Below are 23379 nucleotides of genomic sequence, written 5' to 3'. Positions count from 1 at the left end.
TTGGGTTGATGGTATTTCTTTTGGAGAGATCACTCCCACGAAGAAGCTTACCCTGGGAGAGCAGAAGGGGCAAGAGTCACTGAACTGCGCCTGGCGGGGTTGCAGGCACCGACATAATAGGCCCCTATCTGGAAGGGTCCTGGCACTCCTGCTGTGCATGTCACCACGGACCACAAAATCCTCCCCACTACACTGTAATAAGCTGAAGAGCTATAATAAAAGACCACAAGCCACAGCTGTAACGTGCCACAGTGTTCTTTCACACCCCTCACAGCCTCGGCTGACCTCTCGGCACTTTCCCGGCTACTGGAGCACTGTCAGCACCGGTGCTCCGGAACCAGTGCTCCAACACCTCCGTACCCCATGAGGTATGGGGATAAAACTTGCGAACTAAGTGCCACCATTCTTTGTTGCCCTCCTTCCCACCTATCCACACACTTCTCAGAGACTTTTTTTGGTCTTCATAGACTAAAAGTCTGTCACCCTTTTCTCATAACGTGACCTGGACAACAATAGCATGACAACCCAGAAGAAGCTGTGCTGAGCAAAGATACCTTTAAAAGGAGCATGCCCCAGGCTCTAAAACCACATACTACAGCTCTGTCTACAATACAGTCATGTCATATTATGCAAATGAGTAGATCACTCTCATTTGCAAGAAAAGTACATTTTTTTTCTGGAACACAGGCTGTAGCATGTACTCACACTACTTGCCAAGATAACAAGCCTCCAAACCTCCAACTACTCAGTGATGCAAAGGACATTGTCCTTTCATTCACAAGCCATTAGTGGCTGATTCATCTGGTACATCCTTTTGAAGTTTAAACAGCATAACTTTCCTATCAGCAATCATTGTTTTCCTAGTTATAGTGGCCTTATTTTATAATCACTAGATTTTCACGTGACCAGAATGGTGAGGGTCAGCAACTTCAGGATTACCTAGGTGCTACACGGCTCAGTGCATTTCCTGGCCTTACTCTTGAAGATGCACCAACTGAAGTGAATCTGGGTAAAAATTTTGAAGGAGCTAAGGTCCAAAGGCATTCAAGGAGCAATTAATTTGGCCAAACATAGATTGTCCTGCTGTTGAGATGCATGACAACAGCCTACCTGACTTCCACATACCAGTTCAGATGGATACAGGCCTTAAGACGTGTCATATCCATAGTCCTATGTGGTGATCTTAGATAACCCAAGGTACCTCAAAAGATATCGACGCTTATGGTTGAGCAACTGCATTAGAGGACTTAGTGAGTAACTTATACTTATGTGCCTATGTCCTCTTGAAAATGGAAATACTTCTCTAGATGCAGATTCTAGGTGATGTTGGAGCCCGAGACCTACAGTAGTCTTTCCATGAGATTTGGGGTCCTTGATCTTCCTTTGCCTCTGAAAATAGGTTCTGGACTACTAAATTGCATTCACTTGAAAAATGTTCTTATTTATGTCGTGTGTGCTAGCCTGTCCTTGCAAGAAAAGGGCAATGCTAAGGCAGGCACGTTTGGGGGAATGAGAACATTGTGTCTAAATACAGGAATAGATCAGGCCTGCCCAACAGCCGTTTGCATAAAGCAGGCAGAGAGGAAAGAGAGGAGGCTAAGCAGATCAGCTATGCTGAGACAGGAGATGTCAGGCTTTGCTGCTGTAGCAGATAAAGAACAAGTTGTATCTCACTAGGTGTATGGGAGGTAGGAAGGGATCATTTCTTCCATGGGCTGCTTGGGAAATGACACTGCTACACTCATGAGCTCATAAGCAAGGTTTACGGAAAGTCCCTGGCTTAACTGTCTTGTGATGACCTCTTTGCCATAGAAGTGGGCTGGATCTGCCTTAGAAAAGACATTGCCAGTGCCTGAAAATACAAGAATATCCTCCAGTCAAAGAAGCAGCCAGAGGAGGAGGATTTCTATAATGAGTTCTGTTTGCTGTTTGTGAAGACATTTACTGCTGTCTCTTCAAACCAGAGCCTGTGGGGATTTATTTCCTTTGCACTTGTCTGTTGGGACTAAGGGAATTTGTTAGCAGCCTTGTTTTAATCAGGACTAATGTTGTGCTAACAACAGCAATTTCATAATTACGTAACAGTTTTCATCTTATAAGATCCTGCAGCTTATAAACTTTGAACACAACTTCCAAAGACAGGAAAGTAATGGCTATTTAGCAGAGCAGAAAACCACTCCGCATTGCTTAGGACGGGAAGTGACATACACCATGCTGGTATTTAGGAAAGTGGCATTTTCTCACTGAGCTTGCTTTGAGATTTTTAACAATGGCTTCTGAATGGGATTTTATTTTTACAACTCTCCTAAGAGTTGCAAAAAGGTAGATGAGTGTCCAAATCCACCACACAATACCTACACATACTCTTTTAAGACTAATGGAATCAGATGCCAATACAAACATTGGCGATAGCAGGGATTGGTGCCAAAAAGCCTTACCCTGTTGTTAGAATGTCAGAATACTGGCAGGAATCTATAATAGTTTGCTTTCCTTTTAGGCACCAATAATCCAAGCCCTCCCAATAGCCTGGATTGAGGTCGTAAATATAGTCCTTTTAAGAGACTTAGTTCAGCTGGTGCAGGCTTTTGAGCAAACCAGAAATAAAAATGTGATGCTGCATTATGTCAGAGCCGCATGTTTAGTCTGCCTCTCCAGAAATAATCAAGAAAAGTTATACATGATAAGAGACAGATGCTAGTGCCTCAGCAGACATTTGAACTCTTTCTAGTACAATAGTAAAAAGGAGAAAACACCCAAAGAAACTTCTCTCTTTAGTACTCAAATTTGTATTCTGAGTGCTCTGAAGGGAGGGATAAATGAGAGAAGCTGTTTTCCTTGGCTTTACTTAAACCGATTGCATTAATGTAACCTGCCAATTCAGAAGATACTCATACAACCCCAATGTTTGGATGCATCCGTAAGAATGCCTTTTTCCCTAAATGACTGTGGCTTGGAGCTGGGCTGTACCAATGAGTATGGAACCTGGACGGGATTTGTGGGTGCCAACTCTAACGCTTGGGCCAGGCCAGCAGTTCTGCCTCGGTACTAGATGCCAGGGCCAGGGAACCTGGGCATCTTCCACCGTTTCATTTGCTGGTATAGGTGCAGCTATACGGTCCCCCTGGAGCCCCCTCCTCACATCTCCTTAAGTTTCCCGATTTGCCAGGAAGGTGAAGGAAGATGAGGAGTCAACAGGATGCACCTCTGGCCCCGCTCTGCACGGTTCACTTGTCCCCTCTGCTCTAAGCTCGGTTTGTTTGTGTTCCCGCCTGGGGTGACACCTGTGCTGACAGGTAGATGGGAGCCCGTGCGTGTCCCACAGGTAACCCAGGCCAGCCTGACAGATGGATCAGCCGGTTGGCAGTAGCGACATGCAGGGGGACGACAGCCCCTGATGAATCTACTCAGCAAAACCATCAACTCAGAACCAGGATGCTATTACTTAAATGCGCTGTAGGCCTGATTCTGCCCTCTCTTGTACTTGCTCAAACATGCAGAGCTCACCAGGATTGGTCTCTGGTGTAAATGAAGGGAGAATTTGCTTTCAAGGATCCTTTTCAAAACAAGGTGTTGAAAAATGACTGTTTCTTTCTGTTCCATGTCTCCAATGTGTGTGTACTATTTCAGCTGGCCAAAGCATTGATCTTCCCCTCTCTAGGTAGTGCCAATATTTCCAAATACATTTTCAACCCAATTAAAATGACAGGTCAGGTTTCTAATTTCATACAGATCAGGGACTCCAAAGGTCCCCTTTCAAAAAGGGTGATATGAGATATCACTTTGGCCATCTCCATATGTTTCTGAAGAATTTTTCTCACCTACTCAGAGGATACCTGGCAGTTCACCAGGTAGAGAGCAGCTTGTGGAGAAGGGGATTGGGATGACCAAGGCTCTTGGGCTGCCTCTGAAAAAGGCTCAGGAAATTTTTATGCCAAAGTGATTCAGGGATTAGCCCTAGGAAGCACAGGGAGCTCGGGTGATGAAGATGCTGTCAAAGGGATCTCAGGTTTTCAGGCTGTTGAGTCCTTGTCAGCCTGCCAGGTGGGTTTCCAAGGGTTGACCCAATGGACAAGCTGGCAGGATACTAGGCAGAAACCTAACACAAAGGCAAAGTTGCTTCAAAACCTGCCTACTTTCCACTGGGGCTTCACTGAAATCAGCAAGTTTCTGGGAAATGTGATGACTTTGGTAATCTGGTATTTTCCATTCCTTTGGAAAATTCAGCCCTATAAAATATTAAAAAGAAGGATTTCTAAGTAGGGGTCATGGAGGACATGCATGAAAAAAACTTGAATGCAAATATTTTAACATTGCCCGTAAGTCTTCAATTTAAAATGAATCACAGATAGAAATTGTCCATGTAAATTTTATGCAGGCTGTCTTGTCTTCTTTTTTTTTCCAAGAATGTGATAAGTTTATTCTTTTTAAATCCCTCTGGGAATGAACTGTGCGTTTAGAGCTGTTTGTAGTAACACAGGCTTTGCACACTGAAGTAAGCAGCCGGCTTTATGAGTAGCTTGAAGTGGAATGTGAAAAATGAGTATGCCATGTGACAGTGCATCACTGGAGTCCACTTCACGTAGTATACTTTACAAACTGACCACCACGCCATTTAGATCAGATACGAATGAGGTTGGATGGCCCAAAGGTTAGAGGAGATGCAGCCCCCACCGAGATGAGAAAGCAGCCTCTCATGGCAGAGGGCACCACCAAGTGCTAAGGAAAGTCTGTCACCCCTTAGCCACCCCACCAGGAGATCTGCCCTGCGTCCTGCCTAGCACCGTTCCTACCAGCAGTATACAATGGTAGTTCAGCAGAACTTGCTGTAGGCATGTTTTATTTTTTTGCTTGGTGCTTGGCTGGTGTCTTAAGAGTGCTACAGTGGTGCTGGTAAATTGGTAGCAATCCTAGGCTTTACACTTCCAGGTGTGCCTGTGGGGTGTGCGCAGCCCATACGGCAGGGCTGGTTACAGGAGCCAAATTATAGGGCTGCAAAAAGGTTCTAGGGAACCCGAAGCAAAAGTTCAGTGAGTGATATTTTCTGTACCACGATGTATTGCAAGAAGTCAGGACCTTCTCCAGCCTCTGAAAACTGGGACTGTGGGGACCAGCAGTCTCTCTTTCCAGCTGCCTCCTGCCTCCAGATGAGGAAGCCCACTGCACACTAGTCAACTAATATGTTTATGAAGCTCTTTAAAACCGAGTAACTAATCACTTTCTTGCCTGCTCCAAGAACTTTCATGGTAGTCAAAAAGAGAAACTACTCACTAGTTCTACAAATCTAAGTGTCACCTGCTTTTTGTAGCAACTCCTTAGGCACTCTTCCATAACATCTGAGACCAAGCCCGTAAAACCAATAATATTTTGCAAGAGTCTGGTATGACATGTTCAGAAACACTTTATAGACTGTCATACAGAAGTGTAGAAATCTCTGGGGCAAGAAAACAGCAAACAGTTGGTGCATACATACTGTAGTAAGATACTAAAAGGAGCAGGATGCTTTGTCCAAAGAATCCAGAGCAAATAGACCCTTACCCCAACCTCAGCCATAAACTCTAAGAACGTACTTAAAATTGTTCATGTGCTTTTGAAAATGTTACCCAAGATGTCTCTATGTCCAAGAAGTTAACTTATGTGCTCTGAAAGAGTGAGTTGCTTTCAGTTAGAAAACAGAGGTTCCATCAACCTTAAATCTGAATATGCCCTATAGTATTCGGAGGGATTCACAGAGACTCTTCCATCTCCATATTGTGTCTTCCACTGTGTCACATTTAAACTTAAGAGATTTATCCATCATAGCTTTGGTTTGATTTAAGACCACTGGGGAAAAAAATCCAGCAACGTAAAATAGACTGTGGCTGGGAATGTGATCCTTCGTCTCAGGGCTGAACCTTTTTTTTCTTTATAATGTAGTCTTCATATGACTTCCCCAGGTTCCACAACTGTAAAATGGAGATGACAGTTCCTTAATTTTGGTAAGTGCTTTGGGATCTATGGATGAAAACCACTACTGGTGCAAATCAAAACCACTGAAGTGGACAGGGAGACTCCTCCTTACTTCAGTTAATGTTTTGAAGGACCAAACATCATGCTTCAATCAAATAGAGAGCTCAGGATCCTTCTTTACAGAGTATCGTTTCCTTGCTCCTGCTTAAAGGTAGCAGGGGCTGGATCACCCACTGGCATTCCCTCCCACCACCCACATCCATACAAGAAAAAAAGGCAGTTCCTCTGAATTGAAACTAAATCCTTCTGGTTTAGCAATGCACATTTCTACTTAAGCAATAAACATCTGTCGTCTGCCATTCATTAATATTAATTATAAATGGTCACTAGCTCATGGGATCCAAGTCCACCAGCTGAGATTTTTCCAACTCTGACCTTGTTAGGATTTGTATAAAAAGTGTTCAGAAGGGTCCTTCGAAGCTCGAAGCCAACAATAAGTGCAATTTGCAGAGTACAGCGTTTAGATTACGCACTTAGAACAAGGGCACTCAGAAAGGGTGATGGGGAGGGGGGGAGGGAGGGAAGGAGAGAGTGCAGAGCCTGAAACAGCGTTCCTTTAAATGCTTAAGAGTTTTAGACCTTTCTGCAGGCTAATGACAGGGAGAGGCACTGTCCATAATGAAACTGGCCCATCTATTACACATTACTGTAAATGAAAGGTTGCGTGAATTAAAGGTTGTTCGTCTCATGTTTCAGGAATGTAGCTGTGTTTCATGTCTGAAGCCTGTTTGCCTTTTAAACGGAGTTCTTCAGATGACAAATGAGAGAGAGAATTTCAGAAAGCAAATGGGCAGAAGTAAATACATGCTTAAGAACAAAGCAGAGACATAACTGTAGCTGTAAATCTTTATACTGGGGCTACTGTTTGCCATAGATATTGGGGAGGATTAGATTAGAATTGAGGAATTTCATCACTGGGTCATTTTGCTTGTAAACCAAAAAACAATAGAAAAATCCCCACAGTTAATAATTAAATTCCAGCCTTAGTATCACCTGTATATGTTTCACTCATGGACCGCTGGTTAATTCTTTTGCTACCATTTCGGATTTCAAGAAACTAAAAATAGAAAATTTAGGAAATGCTTTTTCTGAATTTTGCATGGCCACCACATCTTTAAATAATAAATGTTTAATTTTTTTCTCCCCTTTAATTTCTTGCCACTGCAAAATTGCTTCAACAAAAATTACTGAAAAATAATATTTGTTTGCATCAGTCCTTAAAATTAGCTCTTTTTTTCAGGCCTAAGCATACAGCAATTTTACCCTCATGGGCCACATCTTCATCTGCTCTTAAAATATACATAGCTTCATTGGCAGAGAGGTGCTAGCTTTTATCTCTGGTGAATTAGTGTAACAAGTTCACTGAAATTTTCTGTAAGAAAATCTGGCACTATACCCTTCCTATAACAATGATTCAAAGACGATGAATGCAAAGAGGAACATGAACAGATATCTCAGCAATACAAATGACTAAACTGGACAAAAGGAAAGGAAAGTTTGTTTCAGTTCCTTGACTCAGGCCCAAATAAAAGTCTGAGCTTGGTAAAGACAGCAGGAGGCCTTATATTGATGTCAATGAACAGAGGTACTTGGATTTGTGCTCTGTAAATGTGCAGTATGCTGTCCATCTGTGGAAGTCTTACAGAAGGCAACAGGCAAGAAAAAATTTTGTGGAAATTTTGTAGCAATTTTAGAAATGCTTATCAAAGCGTTATCTAGTCCCTTACTAGGCTATGAAGCTGAACTACTATACTTAAACTGTCTCTGATGGATGTTTGTCTAACCTCCTTAAAAATCTTCCATGATGTAGATTCCCACAACCTCTCTCCTGATCTTTATGATCTCTGATAATAACATTGGATGTTATCATCTCATTGGGAACGCTCTGAAGCTCCTTTGGACCTTTATAAAGGAAAGTTACGGCAGCAAGTGTTTTCTTTTTCAAAGTTATGAGGTTGGAAGAGAGCTGGGAGGTGGCAGCCTAAGCAGACCAAAGGCTACATCAGGTGTCAGAGTTGGCAAGGAGAGTGAGCTGAGAAGAGACAATGAGACCGGAGATGCAGAGACCTGGGTGGGGAAAAGCAAACAGAGCTGCCTGGGTGGGGAAGAACAGACAAATATCCAGTAAGATGAGGAGAAACAGCGGCCAAAAAGTGCTTCTTTGTTTTCACTTTGTTACAAAGGAATGCTGAAAATCCCTTCTTTACAGCTAGATCCAAAGCACTCTGAAGTCAATGGGATTTCAGTGGGTCTTGGATCAGGCCCTTTAAAAGAAGAGCAGCTATAATACAATAGTGAATGAGTGCCGTTGCTGTCCACGACTGGCAGTGTTATAACAGCATTGCTATACATGGAAGTGTTCCACAGCCCAGGATTTAGCTGATTAAACAGTGCTGCATGTGTCACCATTAGACTTGAAACATCCACTGCCTGATTTACTCTGCAGCTCACATACCCTAGATGTTTTGCATTCTTGGACTAAATTTGATAGATGTACTAGCAAACTTCTCTCTTGCATTTGTTCTTCTTTCCGGGACACACAGACCAAAATAGTGAGGGGTTTAGATCTCCAGGTGGGGAGGGCCGGGTGAGCCCTGCTGTCAGCAGCCACTTCCCTTTGCCTTAACTTTGTGGTAATATTACCCAAAGGTGAGAAAGCAGCTTGCTGTGGTCTTCTGGAGAGTCAAGAGGAAGAAGTTGTCAAGATATCTTGCTGTGGCACACAGCCTGGAAGAGGCTGATTTCCTATTCCAGCTGTGACAAACATGTCCAACCCTCAGAAAGAGCTCCTTAAAGCACTAGAAGTTAGGGCAAGGACTTTGGAAGCATCAACTGTGAGAAGTGATAGAAAGACCAGTGTGGAGAGAGACGGGTACGTGAGGATGTGCAGGCAGAGCAAGGAAGTGATGTGGAGTAAGAACTCTGCCCTTTCGCACATGGTCTCTGCCCTGCGCTGAGAGGGGAGAGCAGCCACAGTTTCCTATTTGCCTCTCCCTGAAGCTCAACAGTGTGGAGTCGCTGAAGGTGAAGGTGCCACGGATAAGTGAAGTGCAGCTGTACCAGGGAAGAAGGCCAGAGACCAGGCAGACCCATGTGTGTCCGCACAGCATAACTGGTAGCTTGTTTTGGGACTCTGTTTGACCTGCAACAACCATCCCTCTTCCCCAGTCAAGTCTGCTATGGAGGGAATAGCCCCAGCTAGTTTGGATGCAAGCCAGAAGGTGGCCCTTGGCCTTGTGGCCAAGGAGCGGACCTTTGCTTGCTTTTCTTTAGCAGTATAGACATAGCTGCAGATTTCACCTTCTAAAGCTGGAGCTCCTCTCATTCCCAAACATTTTTATTCAAGAGGGAAGATTTTAGGTGGTGCTGGAAGTTTGGTGCTGAATGAATACCTGATGGGCACTTTGGAAGGAGGAGGAAGAGGGGTTCATGAGAGGTTTGTATTCCCTCCTGTTTCTCCTACAGAGCTCAGGCATCTAAAAGATGGTCAGCCAGCCAATTCTGGAGCACAAGGAGGCACCAGAAGGGAAGATCAGAAAGAGAAAAAGAGCTGATTTCTATCCCTTATTTGGTTTAGTGATCTGAGGAGAACAGCTCTCACATCGTTCACATTTTAATAGAAGAATGCAATCAGCTTTTTTCTGATTCACTTCCCTTACGGGAGCAATTGACCACATGCTTCTTTCTCAGCTTTGACACCATTCCTGTTAATATGAGGTTGATGCTGTTTACCAGCAGCGTGTCCAGCACATTTTTTATAGCTCCAGAGGACCTCAGGGCAGCTGAGCGACCTCCCCTCTGCTCCTAGGCCCCCCCAGAACAGGGAGGAGACAGAAGGTGGCAAGAGAGGAGCTGGCAGCGGCAGAGGAGGACATATCCCAAGGAGCACAGAGACAGCGTCAGCCCAGCACCCTGTGAGGCTAAAACCAATTTTGATACCTGAGGGCCTGACAGGTTGGTGTATAGCCACAGCCATTTTCAGCCTGACTGTTCATCAAGATGCATATTATTCAGAGAATATGACCTTGGCATGGTACACATGTATACAGTGCATGCATACATGTATAGTACCATATGTGCAGAGGCACACAGCGTGTATGTATTACCAGCTTGCACGGCTGATACGTGTCTGTCAGAACTGGGAGGTGTGACGAGAGTTTCATGTTTACACTAACACAAACAAAATAAACATTCTTGTAGCAAAATGCAGTATTACTATTAATTAGTTCAGATTTTAAGGTCTCAGTTTGCAGGTAGTAGCCTAATAAGGCTTTCAAAACTGCCTGTGATTAAATTTTGAAAATGCTACGGTTAAAGTTTAAAAATGGCTTTTTCCAGCCTTTTCAGCCCTTGAATCATAGAGCCAGTACATCCTCTACTATTAGCTATTTTGGATTCACAAATCGCAATGACTCATATCAGTCCTATTTTTCCCCTCTTAACCCTTCTCACCCAGATCTCTTTTCTAGATTGCACCCCTGTCTGCTGGCCCGTGGCGGTGGGCAGCCCTGTGCTGTCCGTGCCCTGCCTTGCTCAAGGTATCCCCAGGATGCCATTCCACTTCACGTTGCAGCTAGTGGATTCCCAGTCTCAAGAGCCTTACTCTTGGAGGCTGGAAATGTGTTAAAGTTAAAGAGTCAAAACCCCTGGAAGGAAAGGAAATGAGAGGTCCTCTTGGCAGCAACAAACAGAAAATAAACAACCAAGCTCTTCACAAGACAGATTCCTCAATTATAGTAACTCAGGCTCGCAAAGGCCAGAGTTATGACCCATTGGCGTATGCAGTATGTAAACACAGGGATGCAGTAATTAGCTTTGTGTTCATTTTGAGGCTTCAGAAGTCTTGTGACCTGCCACGGAGTAAGGTCATTAACCCTAACCACACTAGTGACCTTCACACAGGACACCCCATCTCTCTCAGTTATACGAGCGAACTGTGCACTGTGATGTCTCCCTGGCTCACATGCTCCAGCCCTCTTGTTTTAAATGCCACTGAGCTACACATGAGGGAGAGGATGTGACTTTTGGGATGAGCTGTGATTGGAATATCTTACTTTCCCACGTAGCAATGCTTAGAACTTAAATGCGATTAAGTAAAAATACTCAGTACCAAAAATGTCCAGAATTTCCCCCAATTCCTTTTTTTCTTTCAAAATCAGAAAAAAAAAATTAAAAATAGTACACTGAGGAATTATTGGACTGGTGCGGGCCTCCATTGCCCTGGGAAGAGACTTTTCTCTTTGGTATATGGAGTGTATAGGGACAGACTATTCATACCTTGTTCTGTAAAGGGCAACTCACCTTTGAATAAGCAGGTGTACAGCCATTACTAGATGTTTATCAACAAACACAACAAAACGCTGATTTTGCCAACACTAAATGAAAGTAGTACTGGGAATGAGTATTTTTCAACTCTACTTTTTGTTTTACTGTGGCTGGCCCATGGATCCCCTGAAACACGCTCATCTTGCTTACAGGGTCAGCCTGGGTGAACCTTGGTTTAGATTTTGCAGTGTTGCGAAGTCTTACTGTGCAGATGGAGAAAACATGCCCTTTAATTTAAAAGCTAGCAGGTAAAAGTCCAGATCACTCATACTAGGGTGTCCCTAACAGTCATTGGAAAGAAACAGGCACTTTCAGGAGGCAAATCATTTTGCCCTTCTTAGAATCCACCTTCCAGTGTCATGGATCCCCCTCCTCAGGTGCAATATTAACCCCACCGTTAACATGACCCTTGCTTTGACAAAAACAACTAATTTCTAGCTGTCCAGCTTAAGTGCAATGAATCCCATCATGTTTTTGCCAAGCCTACGGAGGCTTAGTGGAGTCCTAGCTTGTCATTCCTTGTCTGAATTCTCAGATAGCAAAACCCTCTCTGTGAAATTGCATCCACGTCAAATTCAGGTTGTCCAGTGTGACAACAAAGCTCAACAAAATGCACAAGCAACTGTTCCAGAGGCCTGGCAGTCCAGAATTTTGGGGGAAAAATGGGTATTACCACAAGAATAAACATGTTGATGTGGCACATACTTATGCAAGTCTTAAGTGGCTACGTAGGAGTTTCTATGGGTTGTGAAGATCATGAAACCCTGATTTTATGTGCCATGATTCAATATCTGTACAAAGAAGTGGTGATTTCAAACGGCTTCCTTCACTACTGTACTTCCATGTACATTTTAAAATGCAATGCAACTTATGCATCTTTTATTTTATTTTAGTAGGGGCTCTCTTTTTCTTTCTCTGTTTTGCCTGGGACAGCTTAACTGACTGTTAATGAAATTAGTGCACATCAACTGGAGAGGAACTGCAGAAACTTTTCTTTGTGAGAAATACTAAAGGGGCAACTTAGTTTAGACTCTAGAGCCCTCTGTGCTCCATTGTCACATGGATCCATAAGGCATCAGAGCATGTACATTAGGGTGGGTAGCTCAATGAGTTTAAGTTAAGTGAGTGAAATTAGTTTATTGCCTAACATTTTAAGAAGTTTGTTAGTATTAAGTTACATTGCTTTCAGCTAAAGTAAATTCTTGATGAATGGCTTGGGATTTTCAGCTGAGTGGTGGTTTTGGAAATCTGATGGATGCCTGATAGGATTCCTTCCTCACACCATAGCAAACTGAAGACATTTTCAGACATGATCTGATTAATATGTTTGAAGCATTATGTGGACATATAGCAATAAGGGGTGGAGGAACTAGTTCAAAGAAACACCAGAGATGACCTGAGTCTCAGTTCTCTAAGCTATTCACATCAAACCTGGATTTTTATATTCATATGTACGCAGTGCAAGATAGAAGCATTTATTTTACTTTATTTCCCCCAAATATATACACTTCCTCATTAAACCTGCTCAACAACAAACCCTGTTCCCTTGGTTCCCTTCTGTTCGCTAGTCTGTATCTAGAATTCAGCTCCTCATCTCAAAGACACTGCTTTCTCTCTTATTCTTGCTGTACACTAAAAAAAAATCACAGCATAATATCTGTATTCTCCTTACATCACAAACCATTAACTGACAAGCTAACTGGCCTCCAGGGAGTTGCAGTCTTGTGAATTTTGACTAAAATTGCCCCTCTGCCTTTCATAACAGTATCCTGCTTTCAGACTCTACAAGGTGACAATTCCTACACTCCACAGTGAAAAAGAGACATGCTGTTCTACATTCATCCCACCATGTCTTCATGTCTAATGCTTGAATTTTTGCCTGTCAGGAACAGGAACTTTCTCTGGTCTGTGTTTGCACAGAACTGGACGCAGTTAACATTAGTTCTCTCCTTTGAACATCTAAATGCCACCAGCATGCAAATGAATCAATATATGAACAAGCAACAACTGAAATGTATTATGTATTTGTTTACAACAATACAGCTGTGTAACCAATGTAGCCTATCTATTGGCTTGCATAATACCCAGCTTTCTAAGATGTCTTTGTTGTTCATAACTACGCACTTAGTCTTTTTGGTGAGTGTTTTTAGTCTCTTCAAACTGATCAGAACATGTTCTCTGAAAGCACTTAAAACTGTTTGCTCTCTGGGGGGTTTAGTTGGGACTCAACAGAAAGTCATATGGTGAATGTTCTCTTCTTGGCAGAATTACTCATGCATGAAAACATGCAATTCCTTCCCCACAAATACTTTTGTATGCAATTCTGATATTTGTCTTTTGGCCAGTAAAAGTCAATCATCTCACACAGCTGCAGGCAGCAGTCCAAAGGGACTTGTGTTTGGCCAGAGCACATTTATTAAGGCAAAGAAATAATATTGATGGATAATTTGCAGCATTTGAAGAGCTCTGCAAGTTATGCTTTTCCAGTACATCTATTTGCCATTTGCCATTAATGGACATGGCTACAGGAAACATGTGACTCTCAACGTATGTCTATCAGTAGGAGCCAAGAAGACGTTAAGGGTGGGAAGGTAAAAGTAACAGTGCACTGCACTGGGGGAACAAAACAAAAAGTGTGAAGGAAAGAAAGGAAGAAGAAGAAACTGGAACTTAAAATCATATAGTCATGCAGGCTAAAAAGAACTCACCATCATGAAATTAAAAGAGGAGAATTATGAAATAAATTACAGTGAGGTTTGGATGGGACTGACCTATAAAAGGAGACTGTATGTGAAACACATGGGAATTACCGTGTCAGAACACACTGGGATCAACTAATTTAGTGCTAAAATGCATAAAAAGAACCTTTTAGGCTAGTCGAGCTATTTGTATCCTCATTATTCCCATTTGTTTGCGTTCATTCTGAAAATACTAGCACCTTCTCCCAGTAAAACTTAATTTTATAGCCAGTGAGGGAAAAAAAAGTTGTACTAGATCTCACCAGCTTTAATGACACACCAGCAGATGGAAACAGAAAAAAACCCTCTTCATCCATTTAATCTTGTTTTGCGTAGCCGTTCCAGAAACATGTCCTTGCTTTTGTGTGATAACAGTGACTTAACTGACTAACATCCTGTCTCTGACCTCAGCTTCTTGAGCAAAGTCATTGAGGCATCTGTGACGAGCAAACCCCGTCATCATGTGGTCTTTCCCCTAACTCCTTTGGCCACAGACATCTATTCAACATGGAAACAGCAGAGGCTGACCGAGCTAACTCTCTCTTCATGGCTGCGGAGACAAGATTAGCAGCACTGTTGGTAACTGCTGGGTCTGCTGCTAGACTTCAAAAGCCAATGCCGTGAAAGCTAAACTCCAAAGCAATGGAGAGCGGCAATGGGGAGTCATACAATACAAAAGAGCATTTTCAATATTTCTTAACAGTAAATACAAACATATCTACTTTCCCATCCCTTTCCCAAAGTGTTTTTGTTGTTACCTCCTTCTGCAATCACTGACTGGATGCAGCTAGCCATAAGAACAGAGCCTGGCTTGGTTTCTCGTGCAATTATTCTGTTGTTCAAAGGGGAATAGAAGTTTCTCTTTGTGTAATAAGGGACAGTGGCAGTTGGGAAGATAAGTTGCCCGGAGATTAAGTTGGAAAGCTTCATTTCCCTATTCCAGTAGGAACAGAAGGAAAACTTTTAGCTTAATTCTCAGTTTCCTGGCTTGTCACCATAATCCATCCCTTGAAGCCATTTTAACCTAATGTTTTATGTGTGATTTCCTTAGTTTTATTAAGAATTATCTTTTTTTAAAAAAAATTAAATTCATCACCCTGTGAAGCTGTATGAAAGTGAATGGGAGAGACTTTTGTGGATACTGAGGAGTATATAGTGGTGGATTTCAGAACATTAAAAAAAAATGGCTTTCAGGCATAGACATACAAATCCCAAGGGCATGGGTAGAGTTGGAACATAGGTTCCACCTGCCTGCATTAGTTTCGAAGGAATTGTCTACTGAGTGTAAAACAGGCTAGAATATAGTCTGTGACTTGCTCAAAAGGAAGGAAAAAACCCACCTTTATGCACATTACAGAAAAAAAAGAAAGAAAAAGATTCATGACTGTGAATGAATTCTTGTGGTGCACAGTATTTTTCAAGTATGGTTTGGCTCAGATCCCATAAAATAAGAATTGAAAGTAAAATACGTGAGTAGTTTCTTCTAAAGTACTTACTACACAGGAACAGCAGGCATTTCTCAAAGAGAAATGTCTTGTCCAATCTGAAGAGATTGCCAAATTGCCATAAGCAAATACACAACATCATTATCACTTCAAAAAACCAGTTTCACAGTTCCAAAATGACAGTTCAGTCCTATATTTTCAGCTCTGACAAAATTAGCTTTGGTAGAACAAAAGAGGACGCTTCCCCCAGTTACAGTGGGCTAATGAGAAGCTGTGTTTCAAGTTGTGCCACTGTGCAGGAGCAGAAGCAAGCATGGACATTTTGGACATAGATTCTAAGCATAAGGGAATCTGTAAATAGCTTGCCTTGGCTGGTCCCCTGAGGTAGATACACCTCTCTACCTCTTCAAGGCACCGCCTGACACAAGGAGGAGGAGGTGACATCTACCCCATAGGTTCCCATAAATCAGTAGATCTAGCCAGTTCTTGGGTGAGGGGGAGGCACCTGTAGCTATCTGGTTCATAAGATCCTCCTTCTAACGTTATTTCCCTTCTCATGAGGTATATCCCTAGGGAACAAGCCAACCTTTAAAAGGATTACAAGCTCCAAACCCCTTTAAGGTTTCTATAAGTAATCTGCAGCAACCCTAGCGATCATTTAACAATGAAACGGTGGGTTACTACTTGGTACCAGCAGCTCATGCTGTCTCACAGATGTTCACACAGGGGGCAGCTGCTCCGCCTGTTCCGCTCATCCTCAAAAGGGGTGAAACCTTGCTTTTGAGTTCGGAGGAAAGGGGGAATAAAAGGGATGGGGAAATGGGAAGGATGGGGAAAATGGGAGGCATGGGGAAAAGGAAATATTCCATCGACATGCCTGTACCAACCTGAGTAACTGCACCGGGGACAGAGCAAGTAACTTCCCTGCTGTAAGAAGGGGAGAAAAGGGAGCAATGGAACAACAATCTCTCCTGGGTGGAATTTGTATAAATTATTATTTCATAGACTTCTTAAGCATCTCCCATTCTTAACATGTGGGATGCCCTTCACTAGGTGCCGTGATGAGGAGTAAGTCCAACAAGCTGGCTCGCATGGAGGGGCGGTTCTGCTGGCACTCTTGCTTATTGGGTGAAACCAAGTGGAGTTTCCCTTGGCTGCCACGCAGTGTTGTGGTCTTTCTCCCATGCTGGGACTCCATTAGCCAGATGCAGATGGCAGGATCAGGCCACCTTGTTCAGCCAGAGCTAGTAGAAAGAGTTCAAGGGGGGAGAGAGGCCACAGCACTGCAATTGCAAGAGTTATGGTCTTACCTGTAGGGAAGCATGAAATAGGAATCGGTTTGGAGGAATCCCATGCTTGAAGCATGAACCTTGTCTGCCTGATACCCAACAAACAGCTCCCACCATGACATGTTTTACAATGAATCTTTTTGTTCTGAACTCCAAATGCAACCCCTCATCTTGGCAGCTCTTTCAGCAGAACCGAGAATGTGCCTTCCCGTCCAGCCCACCCTGTCCTCTCTAGATCACACAAAGCACATTTTTTGAGCAGCGTTAGGACTTTATTTACTCCAGGCAAGGGCACAGTTCTCTCCAGCCCAAAGAACACCACATCAATGGAAGCTTTGGTGAAGCCTGCAATAGAGGGCTGGGAATTCAGATGTGAGTTATTAAACAAGCACAATACCAATCTCATATTATGACGATGATAACGTGGTACCTTTTCCTTCCTTCTGACATCTCTTTCTTTGTACAATACATTTTCTGCTCTCGCTTGTAGCTGGGCAAGGATTGCCCCTTGCTGACGGATGCTGTACGATCTCTCTGACCCTTACTTCATTTCCTCTTTTGAAACCACATGTTTTTCCTTTCTTTGTGCAAGGGCTCCATGGACTCCACTCACTAGCTTCACAGTGCACTGCAATAAACATAGGACAAGCTGAGCCTGGCCAATATCTTTTTGTATACACAATGCATATGGTACATTAATTTTATTCTGCATCAGCCAAAAGGTGGCAAAAATTAATGGAATTAATCAGGATTTGCAGCAGTGAATTGACAGAAATTGGACTGCTGAGGATATACTGTACAAAGTAATGTCAAATAATTATGTCAGTTACTATTTTGTACTAGCTGTTTCATAATTCCATTCCTGAAATGGGGCAACAACAGCACAATTGGTCTCAATGAAATCAGTTACTGGGGCTTGTTCTGAGGTTGTTTTGGTTTTGTGGAGGTATAAATCCTTGTAGCTTCAGTGGAGTTAAACTTTGGTCATGCCTATGTGAAAGGAGAGTGAAGTCATTGGGTCAAGCTGCTGCAGCTGGTCTCAAAGGTATTGAATTTGGAAATCAATAGAGTTATAAAGGACTAACTGATATCAAAAGACATTACATTAAGAATCAAGTATCTTTGGTGATCTGCTGCTTGGTATTCATCTTAAATAGTGAAAGAGCCATCATCTGTAGCATATACAAGCTGTAAGTAGGCAAAGCAGAGGAGAATTTGGGTCGGGGCGGGGGGCAAGCTTTTCAGAAAAGTGTGGGTTACGGTTTATAAACCACAGTGATCTGAATGCGCATCCCGTACTATTGGGAACTCAAAAGGTGTACAGCTGGACACTTGTCCAAACAGTGTAGACAAAAAGGGGAGTAACCTTGGAAGCTTAACAATGTGCTTTTAATAACTATCCTTCTTTTGTGCCGCCTCCTTAGTATCCTTCTCTTGATAAAAGATAGTAAACATTTATATTTACTTTATGTTCATATGTGTGCTTAAGACTATAAACCACCGCTGAAGAAGGAAAGACTTCTAGCACCTCTATAAGGAGGAATTTGTAAGTCAACATTTTTCCAGCTCCAGAATTTACTTCCAAATTTTTCAAAACCTAAAAATGTAACTAACCTCAGGCAATCTCTGAGCCTTCGTCCAGTGAATTGTCATGTGGGTCATTTTGTTTTTCATATTACACTGGAGCTCTCCTGTTAAAATAATTGGCCTTTACGTGCACAAAAAGGTTCTGTTTTTCCTCTGTAGCTTTAAATGGCTTTTCCTAGTTGAGACTGACTCATTGTTAAAGCAGCTAAGTCTACAGCACTTGGAAACAGCCATCAAGAAACAAAAATGATCCCTTGAATTTCTTTCAAAGATGAAAGTCTTTGCTTGAAAATAAAACTGTAAAAAACATCACTACCACCTGAACTAATATATATTTGAGAAGGAAAATACCAAACTACTGTACATTATTTTTATTCCTGCATTACTTCCCCTCCAAAACACGCGATGCCAGGGAGAGCTATGTGCATGATACTGTGGGGGAGGAGATTTCCATCATGGCCAGACTGCGCCTAAGTGCTCCCTGGTTGCTGGTGGCTGAAGAGGTTACTGCTTCCACCGCAGTTCACAGCCCTCAGCCACCACAATTCACAGCCGGCATACTAAAATAAGCTGAACCTTGCCGCAGCTTCGGCATGCCCATGGCAGGAGATGTCAATTGCAGCAGCCCAGAGGCAAATATATCACTCATTCTGCTTTCAGCTGGAGAGGTGGCAGAGGGATGGAGCAGACAGTTAGGTGTGGTGACCTCCAAAATTGCCCCGGTGTGAATAATTGGAGCTTGTGAGTCAGAGGTTGGAGAGATACAAACGCAGGTCTCTTCTCCGCAGCCAGTGAGTCACAGGACCAGTGTCACCGATCTCATTCCTTCAGTAACAGTGCCACGCTATTTGGTGTTTTATTTTAATCCTCAGTTTCTGGAGTCAGGTGATTATGCACATATACAGTTTTGGGTTTTTTTTCCTTAACGTTTTAGTTTCTAGCCTTCACCTTTGTGAAGGTAAGCTTCAAAATGTTGACACACGCATGCTTTGAAGGCTCAGGTAGTACAAGGGAGCTAAAGCAAAGCAGTTAGTATTTTCATCTTTCAACTACATGTGGGGTCTGGCTCAGGATTTTTGAACCTTTGATGTTAGCGGTGCTGCATAACACTGTAACAGAGCAAGTAAGAGATGGATGTCATTCTACCTCAGGGCAGACCAAACAGGCCCTATTTCCTGAGGCAGAATTGCCCTTAGCGTCAAGGCTGCGCTTGTGGGGCACAACCGAGCTTGTGCCTCTTGTGAAATGGCAGACTTCGGAAATACCTTGAGTTTGTTGTACTGGGGGATATATCTTGTGATGCAGAACATTTCCATTTTAAGTTGCACTTCCCTGGTGGTGTAACTGACCTTGCAACTTATGCCCTCCTTAGATGCCCCATCCCCTGTGAGAAAACCAGGCAGGACACGGGGGGACAGAACTTACCGATACTAGTGCACTCCATCGTGTGATTGTTGGCTTCCAGCCCATCAGGGCACTTTTCAAGGCACTTTCCACTGTATAAGTAAAACCCACTTTTACACTTTGTGCAGAAGTTTCTGGTGAAGCAGGTATCACAGTCAGCTTTACATTCTGAAATGCAAACAGTAAACAACAATGTTGTTGCTCTTTGCCACGAAATGCCATGGGCTCTCTCACATATACCATAACCACACAATTCTAGCAATGTTAAACAATCTTCAAAGGAAGCAAATTGTATTTGGATCTTCTTCGTGGCCTGTACACACAGTGAGGCCAGCCACAAGTGACCTTGGCATGAGTGAGGATTTAATAAGGATGGCCTGATGCTGAATGGCCTCACGCTGCTTGTCTTCTTGCAGACCTATGCAAACGGAAGACAGAGCACAGCCCATCAGAATAACAATATACTGCTTCTGCCCTATACTGACACAGCATAGGTACTAATTAATCCCACAGGGCACAGGTACTGGGCCAGTTCCACCCTATCTATCTCCATTCATCCAGGAGAAATTAAAATATGGCAGAATTTAGAATCTGCTTAAGACTGTTTTGCATCAACATCTTTTTCTTTTTTTAAATGACTCCCTGATGTTCATTCAGATGTCCTGTAGTATTTCATGTATTCGCTGTGTGACTACCCAAATTGGCATTAGTGGTATATTTCTCAGTTCTCAGATATTTTTGAAAGAAATACATAAAAACTTGTGTATGGCACAAGTCTGATATGCAAGGCCACACACTGATAAAAAGAGAGCAAATACTTTACAGTGTCAAGTTACTCTGCCAGACTTTACTCTGGGGTCCGTTCATTAAATAACTTTTATTACCAGGTAAAAACTGGGAGAGTTGCTTGGCTGTCGCTCTTATGTTTTTATATCACCTGTGGGATCAAAACCAGTGAATTCAGCAATAAAAAGAGGAGTGGGGAGGACATTGCGATCTTTTCCAGTTCATTTATGGTTCAAAATACATAGTGGAGCCAAAATGTTGCCCGAGCAGTAAAGAATAGAGTTGGGTTCTCTGTCTCCCAGCCCGGAGGCAACATGAATCGGTAACTTCCCCCAAATCAGGCTGAAACCTGGCCAGCTGAAACCTGGCCAGCTGCTACAGGCATTGAGAGGACTACACTGAGTGTGAGACAAGCTATAAAGAGACCAGGGCAAACTGCATCTCCAAAGAATGCCACCTGCCATCTTCTCTCCTTGTGGCAGGGGTCAGGCAGGTAAGGGCAGTGGGTTAAACGGCTCCAGACCCCGAGATTCAGCATCCCTCGGCCCCTGCTCTTCAGAGCTGCTGCTGCTCACTCTTGCTGCCGGAGGGCAGTGCCTGGCGCCCACCAGCGCTTCCCTTTCGCATGGGGGTGCGGAGGAGGAGACCATCACCTGGGTCCTAGGCAGGTCATTCAGGCAGAGCCGGGATCCCTGAGCTTTAGGCCGTTTTGTCATCTTTCACCTTAACTTCTTGCTCGGGTTAATATTTACTGCGCTACTATAAAAGAAGTGAACAAATAGAGACACGGCCTGTCTGTCTGCTTCTCTGTTGACTTGACTCCTAAGGCGACACAGCATTCAAGAGAGAACAAACAAATCCATGCGCTTCCCCTTTCCCCAGCACTTACTTGCACACTTATTAATGTCGGGATACCGTGTCCCATAGTATCCGCTTGGACATGAGGAAAGACATACTCCGATCTGTTTCATGCCAATCCTCTCCAGAACAAAAAAGAGCCTGGGCTTACATGACAGGCATCCGTTGTAGTCAGAACATGTAGCACACCCTCCTTGGCAACCCTGGCTCACGTTAGGATGCACTGAGAAGACAAACATTAAAAAAAAAAAAAAAAACAACGGTGAGAGAAGAAGGTATTAGACAAGACCATGAAATAATGGTTCCTCTGTACTTGGAAGGGTGGACCATCCACCTCTGTGACAGCTCTTAAAGATTGCTTCATTTTTTCTTGTGTCTGTTATGACCTGACATTTCATTTCAGCGATTATTTCATCTGCATAAAAATGAGAAGTGCAGCTGATGTGCTCACATCTTGCAGAAATAGCTAACAGCAAATTATATTTGAAACAGATTTTATGGAACAGCAGCATCCTAGAGAACAGTTATTTTTCTTTTAGTTATTTTCAGTGGCTTTTCTGCCTTGTATGCACTTGGCTCAGCAGACAAATACATGTTCACTTATCTTTGCATTTCCTAGCTGGATGATTAAAAATCAACCTAGTGTATAATTTCCTTCATTGACTAAATGCCATTTGATTGAGTTCTGCTGTGCAGGAATATGCCCTTGTAAGATCTGATGCTAATTTGCCTTAATAAAAAGACACAGGAGAGCCATCCTTCTCACCCTCCTTCTTTCCCTGGAATGTTCTCTCTGGCATGTTTTTAATCTCTAACAATTACAACCTGATGTTCAGACTTAACTGTGGCATTTACCCTGCTCCAGTCCCAGCATGGAGCATAGGTAGGATTATATTTGCCTTTCAATTGAATTGTTCTAATTCTTCAGACAAGGAAAGGAAAACTTATTACACTCGCTGCTTAAAACTATTCAGTTCTTCTTTAGGGGCTTGGGAGTAGAAGAAAAGAGGATGCTATTGCAGACTCTCTTTTCAGTAGCAGACATTAATCAGTGTATTACTTCTCAGTGGCAGAGAATAATGTTTTACATCTTCCTGTACTTTAGAAGTTGTTACCTACTTTTAACTCCTTCTTGGTTGCATTCTTAAATAGGAGTTGGATCTGAAAAATAATTAAGCATCAAATAGCTCCAGATCCTGTGTCCCTTCTTTTTTGGCCTCGTCTTGTGTGAAAAACCCAGGCATTTTTCTAAGTATAAGCTTTCATCTCAATGTGAGACATCTGGTTATATTTCATATGTAAGAGAAAACCAGTCCTCATTTACATTTGTAAATCCTATTTGTAAATATTGGCTTCCTGTTCTGCCTTCTCCTCACGCCACTGATAATTTTATAAATATGCACATGCCATACTTTGATTGCCTATTTCAGTGTTTTGATTTTATTTTTATCTGCAGACACTGCTAAATAGCTTGCATACACAATGAACTTGCTTTTGTCAGCTTCCTTCTGTGGATCCCTTGCAGGCAGACCAGAAGCCCATATGAATCCATGGCTTACAGGTTGAAATCCACCACTCTCTGCTAGCTCAGGGGAGTTTGCCTGGTGGCAGGGAAGTTCGGGAATAGAATCATAGAATCATAGAATCATAGAATCATAGAATCATAGAATCATTAAGGTTGGAAGAGACCTCTAAGATCATTGAGTCCAACCGTCAACCCAACACCACCATGCCCACTAAACCATGTCCCTAAGCGCCTCATCTACACGTCTTTTAAATACCTCTGTACTTTGTTCACTTACAGTTTTGGCAGAAAAGACATGGCCCATGAATGGGAAAAGCACTCCTCTATGCTCTGAGGTTTCAATGACCAGTCCCACAACCTGAGAAACCTCAAAGGGAGTTCAAGTTCACTTTTCCTCTTTCATTGATAGAATGAGG

General features: G+C 42.9%; 1 protein-coding gene across 1 annotated transcript in view; it reads right to left on the bottom strand.

Annotated features, from left to right (window-relative positions):
• RSPO3 (R-spondin 3) overlaps positions 1 to 23379 on the bottom strand; it is a 63366-nt gene that overhangs the window by 5787 nt on the left and 34200 nt on the right. Inside the window, exons 2-4 of the mRNA XM_076333546.1 lie at positions 21470 to 21661; positions 19816 to 19962; positions 17234 to 17431 (exon numbers count right to left, since the gene is read on the bottom strand). Of these exons, the coding sequence (XP_076189661.1) occupies positions 17234 to 17431; positions 19816 to 19962; positions 21470 to 21661 (537 nt within the window). The remainder of the gene's footprint in view (positions 1 to 17233; positions 17432 to 19815; positions 19963 to 21469; positions 21662 to 23379) is intronic.

Source organism: Aptenodytes patagonicus, chromosome 3 (genome assembly GCF_965638725.1).
Source record: "Aptenodytes patagonicus chromosome 3, bAptPat1.pri.cur, whole genome shotgun sequence".
NCBI classification, from domain to species: domain Eukaryota; kingdom Metazoa; phylum Chordata; class Aves; order Sphenisciformes; family Spheniscidae; genus Aptenodytes; species Aptenodytes patagonicus.
The sequence above is the reverse complement of the archived record's forward strand: the minus strand, read 5'-3'. Positions and strand labels throughout refer to the sequence as shown.